This window comes from Gadus macrocephalus, chromosome 11 (genome assembly GCF_031168955.1).
Source record: "Gadus macrocephalus chromosome 11, ASM3116895v1".
NCBI lineage: Eukaryota > Metazoa > Chordata > Actinopteri > Gadiformes > Gadidae > Gadus > Gadus macrocephalus.
In genome coordinates, this window is record NC_082392.1 from 23,622,172 (window position 1) to 23,644,725 (window position 22,554).

Sequence of the window (22,554 nt, forward strand, 5' to 3'; positions counted from 1 at the left end):
AAGACGACAGGCAAAATGTGCCATGTGGTTTGACCAGAAGGCAGGAAGGGTGACTGCGTCAAACATCCGAGCAGCCTGCCACACGGACCCAGACAAACCAGCTGTTTCCCTGCTGAAGAAACTGTGCTATCCAGTGGCCTACAAGGACCCAAACAACAACACACCACACTCTCTCAGGTATTCATATCCCCTTAACACTGGATAAAAGCAACACACAAAAAAAGTGGAAATCAGGATTTTCAAATAGGGCAAAAGCAACCCCAAAAGAGCTGGTGAGGGAAAGCACGAAAGTGGCAGTAAAGTTTTTAATACAGCCATAGTCATCTTTCACAACATTGTAGGCTTATAAAAAAACACAACACATTAAATCTTCATGCAACTTGTGTGGTCTGCATGTAGATTTAAAATGTTTTTTTATAAGCCCACAATGTTGTGAAAGATGACTACGGCTGTATTAAAAACTTTTCTGCCAATTGTCGTGCTTTCCCTCACCAGCACTTTTGTGATTAACATTTACTTACCTTAACATTTACTTACCTTATCACCTTGCTGGTAAAACACAAATGATCAAGATAAATAACACATCATTTAGAATGACATTGTGTACATTTTTCTGTTTTTAGATGGGGCACTGAACACGAGGGAACGGCAGTTGAGGAGTACACCAAAACAATGGAGAGCCACCACACCAACCTCACTGTCAGGAAGGGAGGCCTGGTCATCAACCCTCAATATCCATGGTTAGGGGCATCCCCAGACGGCATATTAACATGTGACTGCCATGAAATGGGTGTGTTGGAAGTAAAGGCACCCAGCAGTCTTGATAATAGCACTTTGGGGGAGAAAAGTAAACAGGACAGCACGTTCTGTCTCAAAGAGGTTGGCGGTAAACTTTTCTTAAAGAGGGACCATCAGTACTTCTATCAGGTGCAGACACAAATTCATCTGACACAAGCAAGCTACTGTGACTTTGCTGTCTGGGGACCGGGGAAAGGAGGGAATGGGGAAATGCACATTGAGAGGATTCTACCCGAGACTGACTTTTTTGAGTCCATGTGTGAAAAGGTTAGCAAATTTGTGAAGAAATGTGTCATCCCAGAGCTTGTAGCAAAGGTGTTCACAGCTCCTATTCTAACATCACATGACAAAAAAACATCTGAAGGCAAGGGCTGTTACTGTGGGGTCCCTGTACTGCACAATGAAGACAGACTTGAGTGTAAGTCAGGAATCTGTAAAAGACAACTCATTCATAGAAGTTGCATAAAGTTTGACACCACACATTTAAAAATATCAAGTTGGAAATGCAGTGACTGCATAGGCGGAGCCACGGGTGTTCCAAAGGGTTCCGGGAACACCCAGTTTCATAGCTGGAACACCCAAAAAAAAAATTGCCGTCACCTGGCAACCGATTGTAAACGCAAGCTTCGCGAGTGCGACATAGTGTGCTTAAAAATATGCCACGATGAAACAGTTCTCTTCAAAATGATTTTAAAAAGCCACGGCTTGAGGGCCAACAGGACTCAGGTTCTAGAATCGAAGATGTTCTCCCCTCAACAAGCAGGCCCACGACACCACCAAGTGAGCCCACAGCTACCCACACCATCCGAGAAGATTATGCAGCTAACGCTGCTGTAGATTAACCCAATACAGCTAGCTCGGGGATCCAAGATCTCTCTTCTGTAGACGAGCCTGCATGCCAGCCCAATCTGCAAGCTTTCCCTGTCACCGAAGCGGTCAGTGGAAAGAAAAGGAATTTTTCTACCAAGTGGTATGCCCGATACAGTTGGTTGGAGTACAGTATTAATTTAGATGCAGTGTTTTGTCAGTCATACCGTCACTTCAGCAGAAACGACAAGGCGGACAGGTTCACAAACACAGGAATGAGAGACTGGGGGCATCTCAGTCAGACCTGTATACACCACGAATTAAGTAAAGCTCATGCTTCTGCAGTGGCCCGACACAAAGCTTACATTGACATAAAACGTGCAGGAAACAGAAAGCCGAGCCACGCCGCCTTGCCCTGTGAATTCAGTTGCAGCGCAAATATAGCAGCAAATACGTTACATTCTTAACCCAGCAGCGGTGTTGTTCAGATACTGATTAAATGGGTTTGTTAACCATGCGTAATAGTATGGCTCCATGACTATGCGCACACGTTCTATGTGTTCTTCATCTCTGGGCACTGCGTCCCTTTATGTTTTGCAGCGGTTGCATTTTTTCTCTGTTAAAATACATGGTTAATGTATTATTTTGGAGTTAATAAATTTGAAAAAAAAACAGGAACACCAGCATTTTCTTGGGAACACCTAGTATTTTTTTTCTGGCTACGCCACTGAGTGACTGTATACGTGAAATAGCTAAAGAGAAGAGGGATAACAAAAAACAACAATCTGAACAAAGTGTAAGTGTTTTATTCAACACAGGTGCGTATAGAAAATATTTAGATAGATGTATGTAGACAGATAGTACAGTTTTGTATATAGATGTATATAATTACATATATACATACACACAGTACAGTTTTGTATATAGATGTATATAGTTACATATATACATACACACAGTAGTTTTTTATATATAGTGTGGTATCCCGGTGCTCGGTTGAGCCGGAATCCACGTACAAGACTTGCTTGGCTGTGGGGTTTTAGCCATTTCAGGCATTTATTTAACATCAACGTAACAACAACGAAACAATCAAACCAAAGAAGGAGTCGCGGTCTCTAGGGCCTCCGTGGGCCTCTAGGCTCTCTCCTTGCCACGAGCCCTTCCTTCCTGCTCCCGACCCGTGCTGTGCTGTGCTGTGCCTCCTTTTAAAATGGCCCCCGTGCTTTCGGCCAGGTGTCCCCCAATCACCCTGATTGGGGTGCCGAAAGGGCTGCTCTCTCTCGCCGGCTGGTGGGTGGGGGTGGTACACCCCGTCCTCTACGGTACCCCGGGCCCGTCCAGACCGAGGACCACGTGGCGGGATGCCACAATAGATGTATATAGTTACATATTTACATACACACAGTAAAGTTTTGTATATAGATGTGTATAGTTACATATATACATACACACAGTAGTTTTGTATATAGATGTATATAGTTAGTTACATATATACATACACACACAGTACAGTTTTGTGTATAGATGTATATAGTTATTTACAGGGTTGCCACTCTTTTGTAATGTTACATTTCAAGGATTTTTCAATCACTTTACAAAAACAAATTATTTATTACATTGGGACCAATAATTGATAGAAATTTTTTGTAAAAAGGTAATAAAACACTAAAATATTAAAAGTATGAATTCATTTTTGTCACTGTCCTTATTTCATTGATGGAAATAACAGTGACTTCACTGTTACTAAAGTTTCTTCTCATGTTCAACCCAAAGGAATAATTGAAGGAGCCAAATGTGTCAGTGCACAGCACACACAGACTATTTTATCTAGAGGTGTAAGACCTTCAGGATGCTCAGCTTCACACATTTGAATCCCAATTGTACTTTGAAGTATGGTGTACCGCAGGGGCGCAGATGGGATTTTTGAACTGGGGGGGACCAAGCTGTCAGCAAATGATTGCAACTCAATACGTTATTTTTGTGTAATTTGGGCTTTAACTAGCGCTCAAGTAGTTACTCTCGTAATAGCCTATGGGCTAATGGTTTGCACTAAAAAGCCATTGGAGAATTCTTATTTGAAATCATGGATAAACAACAGTGAACATTGTTAAACAAAGGCCTACTTGATCAACACTATGATGAAACTGTTATTTGTCTGGAATGCCAATCATCCACAAAAACTTCATGCCCTGGGCAAAATATGTTTTATTTAAACATTTATGTATACACTCAGAAGTGTAAACAACAAAATATTTACATAAATGAAAAAAAAGCCAAACAAATTTACTGTCTAAGCAGACTCACTGAAGGACCCAAAAACATCTCTCCTCCTTTCATTACCCTGAACATACTGCTGGGCAATATCTTGTCTGTCCAGTCTGTCTAGCCTCTCTTGGTGAATATGGCACACAGCAATGCCATTGAGTCTTTTTTGCGTCATGGTTGATCGCAACCATGTCTTCAAACTAGCTAAAGAGAATGACAAGGTATTAATATATGGGCCAGAGCCAGGCACACTCATAATTTCTTTAGGAATTTTCTAGTTAAAATAAGATTATGCATAAAAATGAAAAAACATTAAAACTATTCACCCACGGCCTGAAATTACTTTTATTTTACATTTAGCCTACTTCAGGTAAGAGCAAATGCCGTTTATTAATGTCACTAGCTCCTACTCAACATTACAAAACGATTAGCTGCCACATCTGGGATGTTTGGCAGCTAATGATTGTTTTTTGCTTCTTCATTTTGTTTCTTCATTGAAGCACCCGCTCTGTCATAGTAGACAATGATCACCGCAACAGGTACAGGCGCAGCTGAGCTACTAGTTCCTCTTTAGGACCCTGGGGAGAGTCGGAACTTGGAGCATGGAACAACGTAACCCCAAAGCTGAGTGCTCCCAGCGCTTCCCAGCCTCACAAACGTGCAACAAACAAACAAACAAACATGTAACTAACTACTGTTTACGTGAGTAGCAGATAGCATGAATTCTATGTCTGGCTGGTGAGATTAATTCGACTTTCCGAGTTGGAGATCCGACTTCACGGGGGCACATTCGTGCACAACTGGAACGCACCATTAGTCGTAGCACACAAACGCCGGGCTCTCAATGCGCGCTGCATGTAAATTAGTCTAACAAACTGAACATTAATCATCCGTTTTACCGGCAGTGTTTTTCGCCTTATGTAGTCTAACTAACGGAACATTAATTAAAAACAATTAATGTCTTACCGGCGATGTTTGTCGCCTTATGTAGGGACAGAGTGGGGGGGGGGGGGGGGGTCACTATGAATCTGAGGGGGACATGTCCCCCCCGTCCCCAGTGCCATCTGCGCTCATGTACCGATTCCTTGCCTCACCGATAACTCTTTCCACATGTATCCTAACTGATGCAAGTCCTTGTGTGGACTCTAATTCCACTGGACCCAACTGCTTTTTGCCTCTAGTGAAAGCTGGGATCTTAAGCTCAGCATTGTACAGACCAACTGAGTGCCACATCAAACCCTCTATCAGCTAGTATGACATCACCTGGGTTGAGGTGATCCAAAAATCCACTTCTTTCAGTGTTTGTCTGATGTTCTCCCACCCCATCCTTTTGATATAAAAGAAACTGTTCCTTGTGGTGTAATGCCAATTAGATATTTCATGGTATGGTGATGTTTGTATTTTGAGTATGTCTGTGCTCGTGCTCTTAGGTTTCTAGGCCTTTCAATAAAAATTTCAAAGCAGTCAATAATACAAGCACATTTACGAAAAACCTGTCTAAATATCATAGGCATTGACAACTGAAGCTCCTCTCGATTTGGCCAAAACAAAAGTGCTGGAGCAAGTCTTGCATTCAGCACTTCAATGGTGCTTCTAAATGTTCTGCTGGCAGTGGGAATTGAGATCTTAAACATACAACCAAGCAATGACAGGGGAAGGTTCATTTTCAGCCTCATAAGAGTTAACAGAATTTGTTGGAAGGGAGAGGTTTGTACCAGTCTGCAGAAATGAAAACACGAATGTTAAAACTACTTGTAACTTTGAATATGAGGGGATTCCAGTCATTGCCTTCACTTTTTCATCATCTTTTTTCAAAAGCCAGTTCATCAAATGTTCCTGATTTAATAATTTCTTTCAGTTTACGGTTTTCCTCCCTGAGGTCATTACACTCCCTTTGTAATCTTTCAATGTTTTCCTTGCATGGCTTGTTGTCACACTGTTGTTCATCCACAACAGGTGGCGCAGGTCCAGCATCTGGTACTGATGACAGGTCAAGGAGGACATCCACTGCATCTTTCTTCTTTTTCTCCTCCACCCTCTTGTTCTTCATTCTGCTGTGCTGCTCATACCTTTCCATGTCTTTCTCCCTTTTCCTCTTCTTGGTGGCTGGAATGTGTGAGAAGATGGATGGAACCCAGTCAGGGGACAACGGGTTGTCACATTTGGCACCTATAATGACACAAGAGGGTTTATGTCCCACATATGCCAACAAGTTATTAGTAACATCAAGAACATTGTGATATCATTCCTTCAGACGTTTTAGTCTTTGTCACTTATTGAAAATTGTATTTAGTTAGTCCAATTTTGTTTTTGTAAATGTTTAAAGTAGGTAGTGGAACACAGTTTTAATTAAAGTCAAATTGTATTCCATGTTTTAGTCATTATGTTCTCAGACAGTTTCATGATACTGTAATGGATTTTGCTAAATGATATTTCTCCTGGCTGTAAGAGAAAAAAAGAAGAGAAATAAGTAACGTTATCCTGAGCTAGCTGTTTAGACTTTAGACATCTAAGCTACGTGTTTGTTACAGTACTTCATAACTAATGTTACCATAATAATTTATTCATGAAATAAAATCACGTAAACGAATAATATCAAGGCCGCTGGAGTTGGGTGCATAGGTCCACTTAAGCGAACCATGTCAGAACGAATACGTAAATATATAATGACTGACAGTACAATAATTAAAATACTGTGTTGACTAACGAGCTTAACCTTACCTTTGATGAAATGTTCGCTACAAAGACGTGTGTACTTGGATGGTTGCCATTGTTTTCCCCAGGGACGGAGGCACGTCTCAAGGCACATATCCACAACCTCCTCCTCTCTGGGTTTTCTTTCTCAGACGGGATTCTGTAAAAGCACAACCCAGGCTTGTCTCCTCGTCGATTTGTGCAGCCAATTGCACAACAACTATCTGGCATTTTGGTAAAAGATAAGCCAAAGCTAGCAAAGAAAAGTAGCTGGCGGGCAGCGGACCGGCAGTTGAAATAGTGTCTTTTGCCCTCCAAGTGGGCGTTCCCACAAGGGCGTGACGTCACGTGAAAACTATGTATAGGCGTGTTTGGCAGAGCAATGGGTGTGTCTGGCAGAGCAATGGGCGTGTTTGGCAAGTGGCTCCGGCTGCAGATAGACCCCCTACTCAGATCGAGCACGCATCAAGAACACTTCCGGGATTTACGACAGTACTCGCTTGATGCGTACTTCGAATTGGAACAGTGCTCGGGCAACGACTGATGACATTTCACGTGTCCACGAGCACACGAGCAAGCACAAGTACGCGAATTGAGAAACGGCATGCATCGATGGTGACTTGTGTGGACTTGGCCGTTAAATATCCCAGGGTGCATTTCGCAGCATAACGATGGCTGACAACATTGAGAAGACCCACAACTGTAAGCAAAATTACTATTTTACTATTACTACTTTTGTTTCACGAAAACCGGTATGTATTTGTAACGTTTTTATTAGGCTATATAATTCTCCAACCTGTCAAATCTTACTACACATTTTCTCAGAGGTTTTAATTTTTTCGGAGCGGGACAGCTAGCTTGCCCCGCCAGATTCAGCAATCAGTCCTCAGTTCATCATGGACCTATTTTAAAAACCTCAGGCAGATAGCCGTTACTCAACAGGACAATTGTCATTGTTAAACTTGATATAATGGCCTTTATTATGCACTCAATTAATATAGGCTTATATACACGTTATATTTTATCAAGGGACAAATGAAGAAACAAGGGCCCTCATCGAGTGGCGGGCGGCAAATGAGGCGCTATTCACTGGCTACCGCAACTCATCAGTTGTGGGATGGGAGTGAGTATTGATTGATTGATTAGTATGAATAATATGTTATATAGCTATAAAGTGGCATGTGAATGTGCTTTTCTAGGGACTTTATCTCCACTTCTGGCCTGGTTATTACCACCAAACAGGCCAAAAAGAAGTGGAACAATTTAAGGAGCAAGTACAAAGTAAGTATACGTTGCCTGTTTATCTGCTTTGTATTATATACTATAGAGCTTTCCAGGTGTAGGGAAAAACGGTCTGTCTAGTTACTGGACCAGATGAAATGAGACGGAGAGGTAATAAAGTCTATCGGCACGAGGACCTTGGATTTATTAAGTAAAGTGGCAACGGTTATACAGAGTCATAAAGCGTGAGAAATCGAATATGTCTAAGTCCCTAATCAGCGCTGATGGTTCGTCCAGAGCTTCGCCTCTGTGGAAGGTCTGCTGCAGAAGAAGGTGATGAGTTCCTGTGTGATACACTCTTATGCTGTATCCTCCTCTCGATGAGGTGTGTGCGTTTGAGATGTGTATGGTTCTGTGTGTTTTTTGCTTGACCTTGCCTCCCAGGCCTTAGTGTATGCCTGTGTATCTTCTTGTGTTCTTCCTAACGGGGGAGAGCTTCACAGAGTCTCCTGTTTGTGACTCTCCCGTTCTTGAGGATGACTGGTGCATTGTCTGAGTGTACAACATCTGCCTGGCTGAGAAATGGGGCCTTCGGCTCCGGCCTTGACCTGACTATATATTATGTGTGTGTTATGTGTTAAAAGTTGACTATATTGTAATGTGACTGCCATGTGGTGTGCTCTTCAGGCTAGGGTAGGAGTTAGCTATATTTATAATGTACATGTGATGTACTCGGCAGGTTATTTTGCCCAACACAGGGATTCCTTCATATGAAATTAACCTACCATTTCAGTGGCCCTTTAAATAGAGTAACTGTAATTAAGTGTATTAAATGATCCCTATCCTGTTTTCAGGAGCTTAGGGACCCCCCCACAGGCAGAGGGGTAGAGGCCGGTACAGCTACTGCTGGCACCTGGCAGTGGTATGGTGCCATGGATGCTGTACTCCAGGAACAGCACTCCATCAGTCCGCCCCTGGTTGTTGCAGCAAACATGTCTGCCACTACAGGTGGGGTAGTTAGCTCACCGGCTTCTACCTCTTCTGCTGAAGAGGTCAGTGGCAGCAGCACCAGCAGAAAAAGACCCAGAGACAATTTGCTCGAGCTTTTGAAGGAGCAGGGAGAAAGAGAAGAGCAGAGAGAGAGAGGCAGTGGCGAGAGAGGAGGAGAGGGAAAGGGCAGCATCATTAAGGGCGGAACGGTACCTGGCTCTGTTTGAGAAATTAATTGATAAATTGTAATTAAATCACATTTTATTCATCTGCTCATTCTTGATAGCAACAGTGTATTTTCTTATATTTTACATTTCACATGTACACTGGCAAATTCTGAGTTACACAAGGACTTCAGGAGCCAAGAGTTTCAAGAAGAAAATCGCTGCTTTATTAAGCATGAAATAACGGAGAAGATATCTGCTGAAAGTTGAGACTCATTCAGCATCAACAACATTGCAACCAAAAAACAAACAACTTATTTTCATTAGAAATATGTACATTTATTTACAAAGCTAGCTTTAATGTAAACTATCTAAACTGTGGTTAACATTACTGAACCGATTGGGCAGGCAAACTGTACATGCAAAGCAGAATATTATTAACGGTGGGGGGGGGGTGTGTGTGTGTGTGTCTAAAGGTAATCATGTTCTGCCAGGCAAACATCCACTCCTGCAGGAGCAGAAACCTGGGCAGCAAGCCTCGCTCGCAACGCATTCCCCGACAGGTCCCTGTCATCTGCCTCCAGGGGGTCACCTGGGCCATCCTCCCCCTCCTCCTCCAAGATATCCCCTGCTGCCATGCAAATGTTGTGCAGGATGCAACAGGCACCTACCACCTTGGGGTCAAACAGAGACCGGATCTCCAGATACCGCAGGAAGATGGCTCGCCAGCGGGTTTTGAGGATCCCAAATGACCTCTCCACAATGCTACGCCCTCTGGTGTGGTGCTTGTTGTAGCGGCCTTCCACATGACCTGGTAATCAAAATTCACATAGATAAATCAGTGTCACCATCTAACAATTTGTTTCTGTGCATGTGTGACACAAGAGAAGGTGCTTACCGGCTACAGGGTGGCGGTATGGTGTCATAATGGCCACGGGTCGAAGGCATGGGTACCCTCCATCACCCAGCAAGAAGTACCCAGCTGGTGGGTACAGGGCCTGCCTATAAAAGGGAGAACGCCGGAGCACGAGTGCATCATGCACTGACCCCGGGTTCCCGATGTATACGTCAATAAATTTGCCGTTTCCATCACAGATGCCCTGCAGGATGATAGAAGTGAAGAGCTTCCTGTTGAAGTAGCTCTTCTTCTGCTCTGCAGGTGGCAAAACTTTGATGTGGCATCCATCAATCGCCCCAGCAGCACATCTGAAGGCCTCGTGACCTGCCAGGCGAGCAAAGCCAGCCCCCACCTCCTCCATCTCCTCTGCCTTGGGGAAACGAATCACCCTGTGGAGGATGGCCATCATCTCCTCCACCACGCCATGGACCGTCCTGAAGACTGTGGACAGGGGCATCCCAAAGGCATCTGCCGTCACCCTGTACGATGCTCCACAGGCCAGCCAGTACACCGCCACCACCACCTCCACCTCACGGCTGCACCCATGGGCTTTTTGCCGGGGCAGCAAGGCAAGCATCCGGCTGGCTTCAGGTCCCCTCCAGAGAAAAATACAGCCAGGATGGGCACAGTGGTGTTCAGCTGTGAGCTGCTTTGGTCCTGGTACCAAAGAAATGCAAATATATTTTTAAATGCTGGTCTATGCCCATGGTTAGGTTAATGTATTTATATATATATTGCTTATTCGTGTAATTTAATGTACAATAAATGGCTATTATGTATTTAATTAATGTTTTGTCTGCTGCAAAGCTGAATTAAAAATCTATTTAACATTTTACTCATGTAATCATTGAAAAGGTACGGGTAAATTCACTAAAGGAATCTTTCCTAGGCCTAGTTTTAGTACATTTCAGCCTGTTTTATATGTTGGGTGTAGCTTTAAGGGGCTTAAACTTTCTACCCTGTGGTAAAATGACAAATTCACCCATTACAGTCAAGTGTATATATCAATATTAACCGATAAATTGAAAGGTTTAAAACAAGCCATATCAATAAAACACATACGTGAGACAGACGAATGAGGATGGCTCTTCTCCTTAGCATCCTAGCTCTCCGCTCGACGATTCACCTCCTCAGTTCGGCAGCCGCCTCTTCAGATCGCCGGTAGAGTAAACCCATCGCAATGGCAATCCCGGTCCGATCCATCATGTAATTTGAAATAACCTACAACAATAAATCCTACAATATTTTCCCCGCCACTGGCTTTATATGTACACAGTTTCCCGCCAACGACAGTGGAATATATATATATATATATATATATATATATATATATATATATGTATGTATAAAGTTGTGTGTATAGCTTATACACACGACACGCATATCTTTTCATTTATATTCATTCAGAATATATACATACTATTGAAAATGAAAGAGCCTGGGGTTTTGTTTTAGATAATTTGTTTATATTGTTCAGTAAATGCCTAAATGAGGCCGTAAACAGACGAGCTGAGGTGGTGACATCATCAAGTCCGCTGCTGTTCCAATTGCAGGTGCGTACTCCCGTCCTCGGAAGTGTGTACTTGAAGTCCGGACTTGCCAAGTACGAACTTCCAAGTCCGCGAGTCCTTATTACGCGAATTTGGAATTGAGAAAGGGCACATGTAACAACTGACAGACAGGAACCGGAAGTGTCAGGTAACACAGAGGTAAAGTCAACACTGCCCTCTAATGGACAGGATGAGTAAGGGCGTACAATAGTACTACACTTAACAGTTTTTAAAAGTTTTTAAACATTAAACTAAGCTTCCGTAAAACTCAAAATAAAATGATACTACTACAGATAAACAGCTGTAAGAGCGCCTATAAGAACCCAATATCATTTTACCATGGAGTACACATCCCATAGGCCTAAGCAGTGTCCTGGAGAAATCAAATAAAATAGCTGTGAAAGAAAAGATTCAGAATGGCTTGTCTTGGTTTAAAGCCCACTCGCCACCACGACAAGGCGCAGGCCAGCAGTGGGAACATATAAGACTGGAAGAACATAAATAGACGTGAAGAGCAACTAAGAGTCTCAAATCTGTGCTCCAATAGATGATCCACCACATTCATGTTGTCGATTCGTATTCGTTTGTGTGCCTCCGGCATGTTTAGTAGCAAATTTATCCTTCTCCTTCTCTTCTTCTCTTCACTCGAGTCATGACTCATCACGTGCCTCACCCTACAGCCAATGAACTGTGAAAAAAGAAATTACACTGTAGTGGAACGATCCATGGCGGTCCCGGTCGGACTAGCCCCAACAGAAGTAAAATAATCTCCGTCCACTTCAACAGAGAAACCCTCTGAGCATGCGCATTTCAATGTTTCAAGTCCAATACACATTACATTGGGCTGGTGGGGCTATTGTTTCCCTAGTGCCAGTGGATCATCCTTGGGGATTGACCCTACCCTTGACCTCGGGCCTGTCAGACATCCTGTTAGCAATTGCCTGTCCTTGTGGTAGATAAACCACAATGCATAATGCCTACCATCGAAATAGGTTGCATACATACTACACACATTAATATACATATATATTAATGAACATATCTCGTGTATACCAACCCCAGCTTTTCCCGCACATTCATCTGACATGTGTTAATATACGGATAACTATAGTGTTTCATATCAAAAATAATACTCTCATTATAAAAATAACTGTTTTAAGAGGATTCATAGATTAATATACGAGATAAAACATCCCTTTTAACACTCATTTGCATAAATAACCCTTATATATAGAATATAGTGCAGAAAGGGCACCAATTGTACACTGTAACAGTGCACTATGGCTATAATCCACTCAACGCTATAATATGGTGACGCCCTAAATGGTGCACTATATTGGGCACAAGGGGAAAAATCTAACACGGCAATGATCTTCCAGTTCCAAAGTTCAGGTCACATCCGAACACAAATTCATCTCAGATTCATGGAGTGCCTTCAAGGGCACCTCCTCGCAACACCGAAGATCATTAATGTGATCAAGTGTGCTTTCCCCGGCTGGCAAATAGGCCCTAACTGCCTCCCCGCACCTCATGCCACCAATGATTACGGCTGTGGAGATCCAAGTGCTGAGTAACACGTCGCCCAGGGCCCGGCACGGCCTGGCCTCACCCTCTTCGGTGGGGGCTCATACCCAGTGGACAAGGGGAGAATGTGGAGACAGCCTCTGGTGCTCCACCAATCATAGTCCTCTGTTCCTACTCCACACAGTACACCTGCTGTATTGATGATGTAATGTGTGTTGTGTTGTGTAGTTGTTGATGTATACAGTTCAACAGATGATTTTATCCACTGATGTATGTAGGCGTTGATGTATAGAGTTCAACAGATGTTTTGATGTTCTGATGTGTAGAGATGTTGATGTAATGTGGATGTTAATGTATGTGCTGATGTATTTAGATGTTGATGCATACAGAATATCAGATGTATTTAGGTCAAGATGTTTTTAGATGTTTAGGACGACCGCAGGGCCCAGCAATATGCCGGCGCTGGTCCCCGGTGATGTCATCAGCGAATTTTTAATCGTTGGCGGTACAGAGTTGATAGTGAACTACTATGGCCATCGCCTTCACAGCACCTAGCGATCCTGTTTCTGATCTCCTTCATTTGCCTTTTTCAAGTCGATCGTTTGGAGAGAAGACAGATTTAATTTCAAGAGGAAGACCTACACCGAAGCCTGATGGGCTGACCCAGGCCGGTAAAGGTTTTGTGCGGCACTTTACAGACTGCAACTACAGCTGCTATGACTGGCTAACGGCTAGCACCGTTCAGAACAACCTATTCTGGCCGTGTTTGCAGTTCAACGTCAGTGAGGGGACATGAAACAGCGCCGGATTTAGCAGTCTTAACAGCTTCACCAAGGCAGTTATAAAATTTCAGGCCATGGATGATGGGTGAGCTTTACTTTGCACTGTGTAGGAGCGATAATGTTGTTGTGGTACTTTAGTTTATAACACATTTTTTTTAATGTTTTGAAACACAAATATATTGCTGGAATTTGGGCAGTAGGCTTAATGGTAATGCTTTGTGTGGATGCCGCTTAATAAGCATATTAAATTAACTTGTTCACTACTACTCCTGTGGGCTTACTATTCTGGCTGGAATAGCTGTTGTAAAATATGTGGCATAAAGGCCTACTTGTATGTTTCATTTTTGTTAATGAACTGGCGTTGCACTTGTGATATTGTCGCTATAGGCTACTTTATTGAATCCGTTGAAGTTGCAAAATATGGTGAATATAACAATAACTGTGAACACTTGTTTTTGTGTCATGTGTGATGTGCAATCTGGTTGAGGAGTGACATAAGGAAAGATGGTGATGCTGCATTATTCAAGCTCTGCGGCATTGCAAAGTGGTGTGCGTGTGCGCTGTTGTTGTTACTGAAGATCAACTGTCTTGTTGTGGATGTTATGCAGTAGCGCATATTGTGGCTGTGTTGGCACCTAATATGAAATTTGTGTGCATGTCTGAGTGTTTGGGGGTTGGCCGTTGGTGGAGTTCGTAACTGAAGGCCCTGACTTAAACCCCACGGTACGCTACTGCCCCTGGGGTATTAAAAGGTAAAGTTCGTAAACGTTAGTTTAGTTTAGATTTTTTTTTTTTAATGAAAACAATATTCTCAATTTTACTGACATCTTTGTTAAAGCAAACTCGCAAATCTTTCCTTTTCTATAAAAGGTTTGTGTGTCATAGGATTTCCCCTTGTTCATTTGGTTTGTGTAGAACCGAAAATCTGTTGCTATGGAAACGTGACGTCACACTTTTGTCTGTTCAGCCTTCAAAACGAGAGCTGGTAAATTGTGAAAAATGAATTAAACTTTAATCAGACAACGCAGTTATATGCTATAGAGGGATTATCAGTTTACGTCACTCCCCGCTCTACACGCATGTCGTTGGCAGAAAGAGACGAGAGCGACAAGAGCCGCAATCATGTCTTGTTGTGCGGTTGGTTGCACAAACCCTTTTAATAAGACTGATTATCCCATTTATTCTACTTCTTGCTTGCAAACATAAAACAATTCAAATACTTTAATAATTACGCTTTTTCTTATTCGTATTGCATGCTTATTAAATGTATACTCTGTTTGAGTTCATCTCCCTCAAAAGGTAGTCCCCATTAATTACGCGCAGACATGTTTTTGACACCTCGAAGGGCATTATTCCGCTTATACCATGGTCACTTGCCAAGGAAAAGAAATCAAGATCATTCATTTATATTTTCATGCGTTTTACAATCCCACTATAAAGTTTTTAACATAAATAGGAGGGGTCTATTCCAGGGTCAATAGCATATAACCGCGTTGTCTGATTACAGTTTAATTAATTTTTCACGACCTACCAGCTCTCGTCGTGAAGACTAGTCACCGCGCCATTTGTTTCAATGGAAATCGCAACGGTCTATACTTTCAACTAAAGTGTACATATTTATATTTCAAAATTCGTCCCAGCCTTTATACCACAGATACTATAGGGTCTATAGTATATAACCGCGTTTTCTGATGACAGTTTAATGTAACATTAAACTGACAAAATCTCTCATTAACACCGCAACTGCAAATTAACCACACAGAGATAACCATGGCAACCGGTCAAACAAATTTTCTTTTTGCCATCTTCCTGCGCGCGCGCATCCGCCGTGTTGATGAACAAATAATCCCCCTATAGACCCTAGAGTTAACGTTAGCTCATAGCTGAGTGGACTATACCTCCCGTTGCCAAGTCGTAGCTAAGGTCCGTCCTATTTACTGGATGAGTGAACATTGTTTCTGTTGCATAAGAACCTTACGGGAGGGTAATGATTGGAAAATATCATGCATTTTGAATGTCCAAGTAGCACACCCGTAACATATTAGTCCTGTCTCATCTCGTCAACAAAAAAAATAATTACATTCCGTCAGTTTTTATTATCGAAGATCTATTTTTAGCTCTTCAACGTCTCGTCTTCATGGAAAAAAGGTTGTTGACGAACATTTTTCATTAACGAAATTAACACTGTTGATAACTGGGTAGAATTAAATCATAATTGTGTTGAGCTGGGGTTGTGACAATCAACACATACTGATCAGTACAGACCTCTTCATGCTTGACCTCTTAAAGGTCGGGAACATTAATTTCACTTGGTAACCGCCGCACAGAGGACACTAGACAAGTTTATTATTAGTCAGCGGCACATTGAATCATTTTCCCTCAAAACATCTGTGTTTTTTGGAGTGTGAAATTGCTGAAATGAATTGACTCTCATATTTCTATTTATTTATTTCTGCAGTGTAATCACTGGATAATGGGTGCAAGGCTGGAGGCTAATTTCACATCAATTAATGCTATTCACAGAGGACTCGATAAATGATTACAGCTCCGGCACAACTACATAACGCGTTGCATTGATTAAGGTCTAGTGATCGAAGATCACACGTCTCAATAAGCTTTTAAATGTAAATATGGGATTGGGGATGGGCCCTCAAACTGAATTACTCTGCTTCATAGCTGCAGTCTGGAGTGTGTGTGCCTGTGTTTGTTTGTGCCTGTGTGTGTTTTGTGCCTCTGTGTGTCTGCCTGGCACTAGGCGTCAGTGCCATCTCTGTTCTGTCTCCGCTTCGATGACGTGCGTATGAAGATGAAGGACACAGATATGTGAGGGAACTGACAACTCGCCTTTCACTTGAAAAACAAGAAGAAAAAGCTGAAGGACATCGTTGCTGAAACTGGAAGACTGAATGTGGCTCTCAGCCACGACGTGCAATCAATATCGGAGCACAATGCGGAATTATCATTTGATTTTAATGTGATCAAACAGCAACACTGGGCTTGTTTTGTCCTCAACCCACACTTATGTATGGATCTAGTTTCAAAGCTCTAGCAGTTCCTGCCTTTATTATTATGTCCCGCAGGACATACATTATAACAATTATGAAACTAAAAGTATTAACACATCTGTTTAATATTCATGAAGCAGACTTCAGAATTGAGAAGGTTGCTTGTTTTCCGTCTCGCTCGCTCTCTCTCTCTCTCGCTCTCTCACACCTTGGCCCACACAGTATGGAGAGCGGGTAGAGCAGCTAGTGAAATGGTCTTGGTGATGAAGAGCAATGATGACTACTTTAATGGTACTCAACCTACTTCGTCTCTAACCCAACGTCTCTTGGGGTACGGCCACATTGAACGCGTTATGCGCGTTAGAAGGGTAGAATATCGGCATTTTTGAGAACCTTTGGTTTAGGCGCGTAGATGCGACACACGCACTAAAGCAAGGAGTTCATGCACCCAAATACGACAGCGTTTGGGTTTCCTACTCTCCTCGAACGTCAACAAATACAGCGCAGCGATGGTGGTGATCTCAGCCATGTTTGTGGAGCAAAAGAAAAGTAGCGGGGGAAAATATGTTTTGGGCGGGCTCATCTAGCTGCGTTGGCGCGTAAGGCGTGTTGAACCGTTTTTGTGACACACAATGATCAAGCGGCAGGTTAAGCGTGTGCGTTCAGTGTGGCCGTACCTTTAGCCTTCAAACTGACAATCGACATAACTCAACGCAACAGCATTTATACTACAGATGTCACTGATATATCATGCCTTCCATTCGGAATAAGAAGCTGCTTTTCCATGTTTTGTTGAGTGTGCTCCAGTCACTGTAGTGGTGATCCCTGGCTCGCCTTAATTTACAGCTTAAGTGAGGTCAGCTTACAGCACTAAATCAGAGCGAGAAACAGTGACCCAGAATACGGGTTACCTTATTCCAGAACTCGCAGAGAAAGTTTTCTTTGGCTGGTTGCTGAGCCGCGCCAAAAAGGATCAATGTGATATTTATGTATTGTGACCTTTTAACTGTAAACATAAATACTCAAGTAATGATGAGTTGCAGTGAATCATATGGTGTTTCAGTGTCGTGTGTGTGTGTGGGCTACAGCAGCCCGTGTTGAGTTGACTGTTTCAAAGTCATGCACACACCCTGAAGGACGCGGTACACACCTGGGGAAAAGAGGAAATGGCCCACTCAGGCGCTCGCTAAAAGGGTGATAAATGAATCACAGCGCCTAAATTTAGCGGCCAGTCTACCTTGAAATCGTCCCAGGCTTCCATCTTAGCAGCAGCTTAGACAGGCTGCATATTCCTTCTGTAGAAGCAACCTCTACTGCCACAGTGAAGCAAGTGAGAGAGATGGATGTCTGACCAAACCATTCATGGTTGCTGAGATAATATGATGTAAATGGTGCATAGCCACGTCCTGGGTGATGGTCAGCCCTGGTTACAGCCGAGATGGCTGTCTTGGTGGCCGTCGCGGTGTAGTCTTGTGAGACCCTCCTGATGTTCAGAATTGTGTTTTGCAATGAATATTAGCCTGGCCTGGGCTGGCCAGCAATTGAGTTCCAAATATTGGCGTGGCCTTTTGTTGTGCTTTTACTCTATGGAATCACATACAGAGGTGACCACCGAAGCTACACCTCAAGAAATGAAATCGTCTGGAAGATCTCTCTCTCTCTCTCTCTCTCTCTCTCTCTCTCTCTCTCTCTCTCTCTCTCTCTCTCTCTCTCTCTCTCTCTCTCTCTCTCTCTCTCTCTCTCTCTCGATGGAGTTTGCTACTGTCGCATGATGAAGCTACATGGTTGACGTACTGCTCAGTACTCAATTCTTGTGCAAAAGATGTTTGGGCAGATGAAACAAACGACCAGCATATTAATAATTTGGGGTGTAAATTGTGTGACGCGCAATTTGCAGTTTACTGATAGGCTTACAAGGCATTTATAAGTCCTGGTTAGTCTAATGGGGCCTGCCCGTAATTCCGACACCTCATTGTTCCGGCGTCTCAATGGTCCGAAATATTTCCCATTAGATCGACATGCCACTATGCCGACGGTTACATTTTCTGAAAACGGAACCCATTGGTCCGAAGGTCCGTTTGTCCGACTTTTCAAAAAGGAGGAACATTAGGCAGACGGTTCAATATGCCTACATATAAAGAGTTTTATACCTCGCAAGCGCTCTCGCTCTCTCTCACAAATACAACATAGGCCTACATATGACCTACATATGGTTAAATTTTCTGAAAACGGAACCCATTGGTCCGAAGGTCCGTTTGTCCGACTTTTCAAAAAGGAGGAACATTAGGCAGACGGTTCAATATGCCTACATATAAAGAGTTTTATACCTCGCTAGCGCTCTCGCTCTCTCTCACAAATACAACATAGGCCTAAATATGGCCTACATATGACATGAATATTGGAGAGCAAAGTGACAACGCATTCATTTCGACAGGGTGTTTCAGCCCCATGGACAGAGAGCGTAGGTCTAATTCTCAACACGGGTACGCACACACACACACACACACACACACACACACACACACACACACACTTGACTAAGTACACAGTATGAGATATAAGTTTGACTAAATCAACAACAGCGAAATTATTTAGGCTAAAAGCCCACCGTAAACACAGTAAACAACACATAGGCCCACACAATGCTACTAAAGATAAAAAAAATATTTGTTTTTCACTCACCGTTTGACTTCTTTACGGGAAAAGTATTAGTCCTTGTATAACGTGCGGTTCATAAATTCACCTCTTGTGACCGTTGAAGCCCACAGCAACAGTCTGGCTTGGTGAAGTGCACTGCTGGAACTTAGCCTATCGTCTTTTATTTTTGGTTTCATAATCACACATGTGGAATTGTGCCTTGGCCTATTCGGCATATTGAACCGTCGCCCTAATGCGGCTCCTTTTTGAAAAGTCGGACAAACTGACCCCAATGGTTCCGTTTTCGGAACATCGGCATAGTGGCATGTCGATCTAATGGGAAATATTTCGGACCATTGAGACGTCGGAACAATGAGGCGTCGGAATTACGGCATGGCACCAGTCTAATCGCCTCTCACACTCAAGCCAGCTCCACCTCCGTCATTAAGACAGGTACACCCCGGGGATCCCGGTTTTGCGACTGGGAGAGCAAACGGAGCACTGGCACCAGGTTGTGAAGTAGCCTCTTCCAGGCTGGAGATTATTTCAAAAGGCGTTTTTGACTGTCTTTGATAGTCTGATAGTATTATAATATCATTTATAATACCATTTATTCGTTCAACTAGTTATGGTTAACACCAGATACTCAAAACCAAAGCAGACACACCATCGTTTTCGTCTGGGAACAATTAATGTACGCACCTGTAAGTGCGAGAGCAAATTAGCGGATTGTGTAACTCAATGTAAGAATTTAGCACAAGATATAGTATGTATGCAGGAGACTCGTATAAGAGGCGAGGGTGAGATAAAGTTTGATGATCGTGTGTTAAAGGATTGGCATGTTATATCCAACGGAATGAGTATAGCACGGGCAGGTGTAGCAATCGTCATGGCACCACATGTCCGGCTCATGGATGTGGAGCATATTATGTAGGGTAGAATTACAATGATTAGAGTCAAGGTACATGGAGTGAAGCTGGCAATATACTCATGCTACAGTCCAACTGAAGAATACAGTACCTCTTCTCAGGAAAACTTCCACCGGACATTACAAAGAGCCATGCTACAAATGAGAAAAGAACATCCCTCATACAAGATCATTGTGGCTGGAGATTTGAATGCAACCATTGGGCAGAACTGTAACCATGATACATGGAAAGGTGTTGGCCCCTACCATGATGAAGATCCCACTAGCTTCAATGGCACGAAACTCCTTGAAACTGCTGAGTGCAACCAGTTCCATATTTTGCACTATGTTTGCAACAAGATCCAATGAACATAGATGGACATTCCACTCTAACCTCGGGTATAAGCGTAGACTAGATTACATCTTAACGGACTGGTATGTAAAGCATGCAACTACGAACTGCCGAGTCTACCCCATGCAAAGTCACATGTTCGACTCAGACCATAGGATGGTGGTAATGACTGCAACCTTTCCAACTAGAAAGCAAGTACACAGGATTTTCCGAAGACCCAAAACCCCACCCATACGCCCTGATATTAAACAACTGAGGGATGACCCCGCTATCCAAGGCAAATATGGTGTCAAGCTCGACTCTATACTGCTGGGGGACGAGCTCGACTCTATACTGCTGGGGGACGTAGGGAAGAATATTGAGATGGAAGATGTGGAGGGACTCGTGAGAGATGCGATTTTAAGGGCGTCTAAAGAAACGATACCAGCGTGTAGCAAGAAAGAGTTAGAAAAACCATGGACGTGTCAAGCCTATCAAGAACTATCGCGGAAATTCTTAGCTGAGAAGGACCCGGTAAAGAGAAAGTCGCTATACTATCAGACCAGAAAGATGCGTACAGAACTGAAGAATGCCTACTTCAAAACTAAGGCAGACCAACTGAATTTTGCGAGTGAACAAAGGGACACAGAACAGGAATTCCGGCTTATGAAACAACACACTACAATGACACGGCTGAATAGACAACTTGTCTCAACTCGAAAACTCGAGGAACACTTCACTACGCACTTTAGTGACCGTAAATGCGAGCCGGAACCCGAACTAGAACAACCGGAGTGCTACCCCCACATAGTGCCACCAGATGACACGCCCACGATTGATGACTCGATACCAGAACGTGGAGAAGTAGAGAACAGTGTAAAGAAACTGAAGAATGGCAAATGTCAAGGGACAGATAACATCTATGCAGAACAACTGAAATACTCGCAGTCAACTGGACTGATAAACTACATCGTGCTACTCATCGGTTTGATATGGTCATGCAATCAGGTACCAGTAAAGTGGCTAACAGCAAGCATTACTTGTTTATACAAGAAGGGCCGGAAGTCATTGGCAGAGAACTATAGAGGGCTAAGTATAATAGCTACAATATCGAAAGTCCTGTCTGGGATAGTTGTCGAAAGGATACGGGAAGTATGTGAACACATCCTCCTGCAGTCACAGTTGGGCTTTAGAGCCAATAGATCGATCACTGACGCCATATATGTACTACGTCATCTACTCGAGGATGCAAGGAGATCAAAGAGGCCACTGTTTATAGCATTTGTGGACCTGAAGGCTGCCTATGATTGGATTCCGAGGGATGCCTTATTTAAATGTCTAGAGATCCGACTGAAATCCCCTCGTTTGGTGTCTATACTACGAGCACTCTATACCGGTACGAAAGCATACGTGAAAGGAAGTAAGCACATTTTTGATACATTGGTAGGATGTAGACAGGGAGCACTGGAATCGCCAATCCTTTTCAACATTTATATGGATTTCGTAGTACGAGTTGCCCGTCATGAAGTACTGAGGGAACGACCAGACTCAGGTATTAAGGTTGCATATTCCATCCCAAATGAAGTATCGCCACGGGAGTATCGCTCGAGAGCTCCATCTCGCGGGACTACCCAGGTAACGGAACTGTTATATGCCGATGATGAAGCAATTTTTGCCAACTCCGTAGTAGAACTGAAGACCATCCTAGAAATCTATGACCGGACTTTCACACGTTTTGGCTTGAAGATGTCGTACAGTAAAACCGAGACTATGGCCTTCAATGTCGATGACGCAACAAAGAACCATGAAAGTCTGATAAATATTGGCAATAACAAAATCAAGAATGTGGGAACTTTCAAGTACCTTGGGTACACGCTTAGCAATGACGAAGCAAAAACATCTCGCTTCCTTCATGCAAGGATTGGGGTTAGGTTCCTTAGGTTGAGTTAGGTTCCTGACGACGTGCGTGCGGTCTCGCCTC

At 43.1% G+C, this 22,554-nt stretch overlaps 1 protein-coding gene across 1 annotated transcript; it reads right to left on the minus strand.

The window, feature by feature from the left end:
- Window positions 1–5,671: 5,671 nt before the first annotated feature.
- On the minus strand, window positions 5,672–6,914 carry LOC132467569 (THAP domain-containing protein 1-like). The gene is given in 3 exon segments (XM_060064922.1): window positions 5,672–6,039; window positions 6,592–6,649; window positions 6,652–6,914. Coding segments are annotated over 3 exon segments (570 nt in total). The 5' UTR covers window positions 6,796–6,914.
- Between the last annotated feature and the right edge of the window lie 15,640 nt (window positions 6,915–22,554).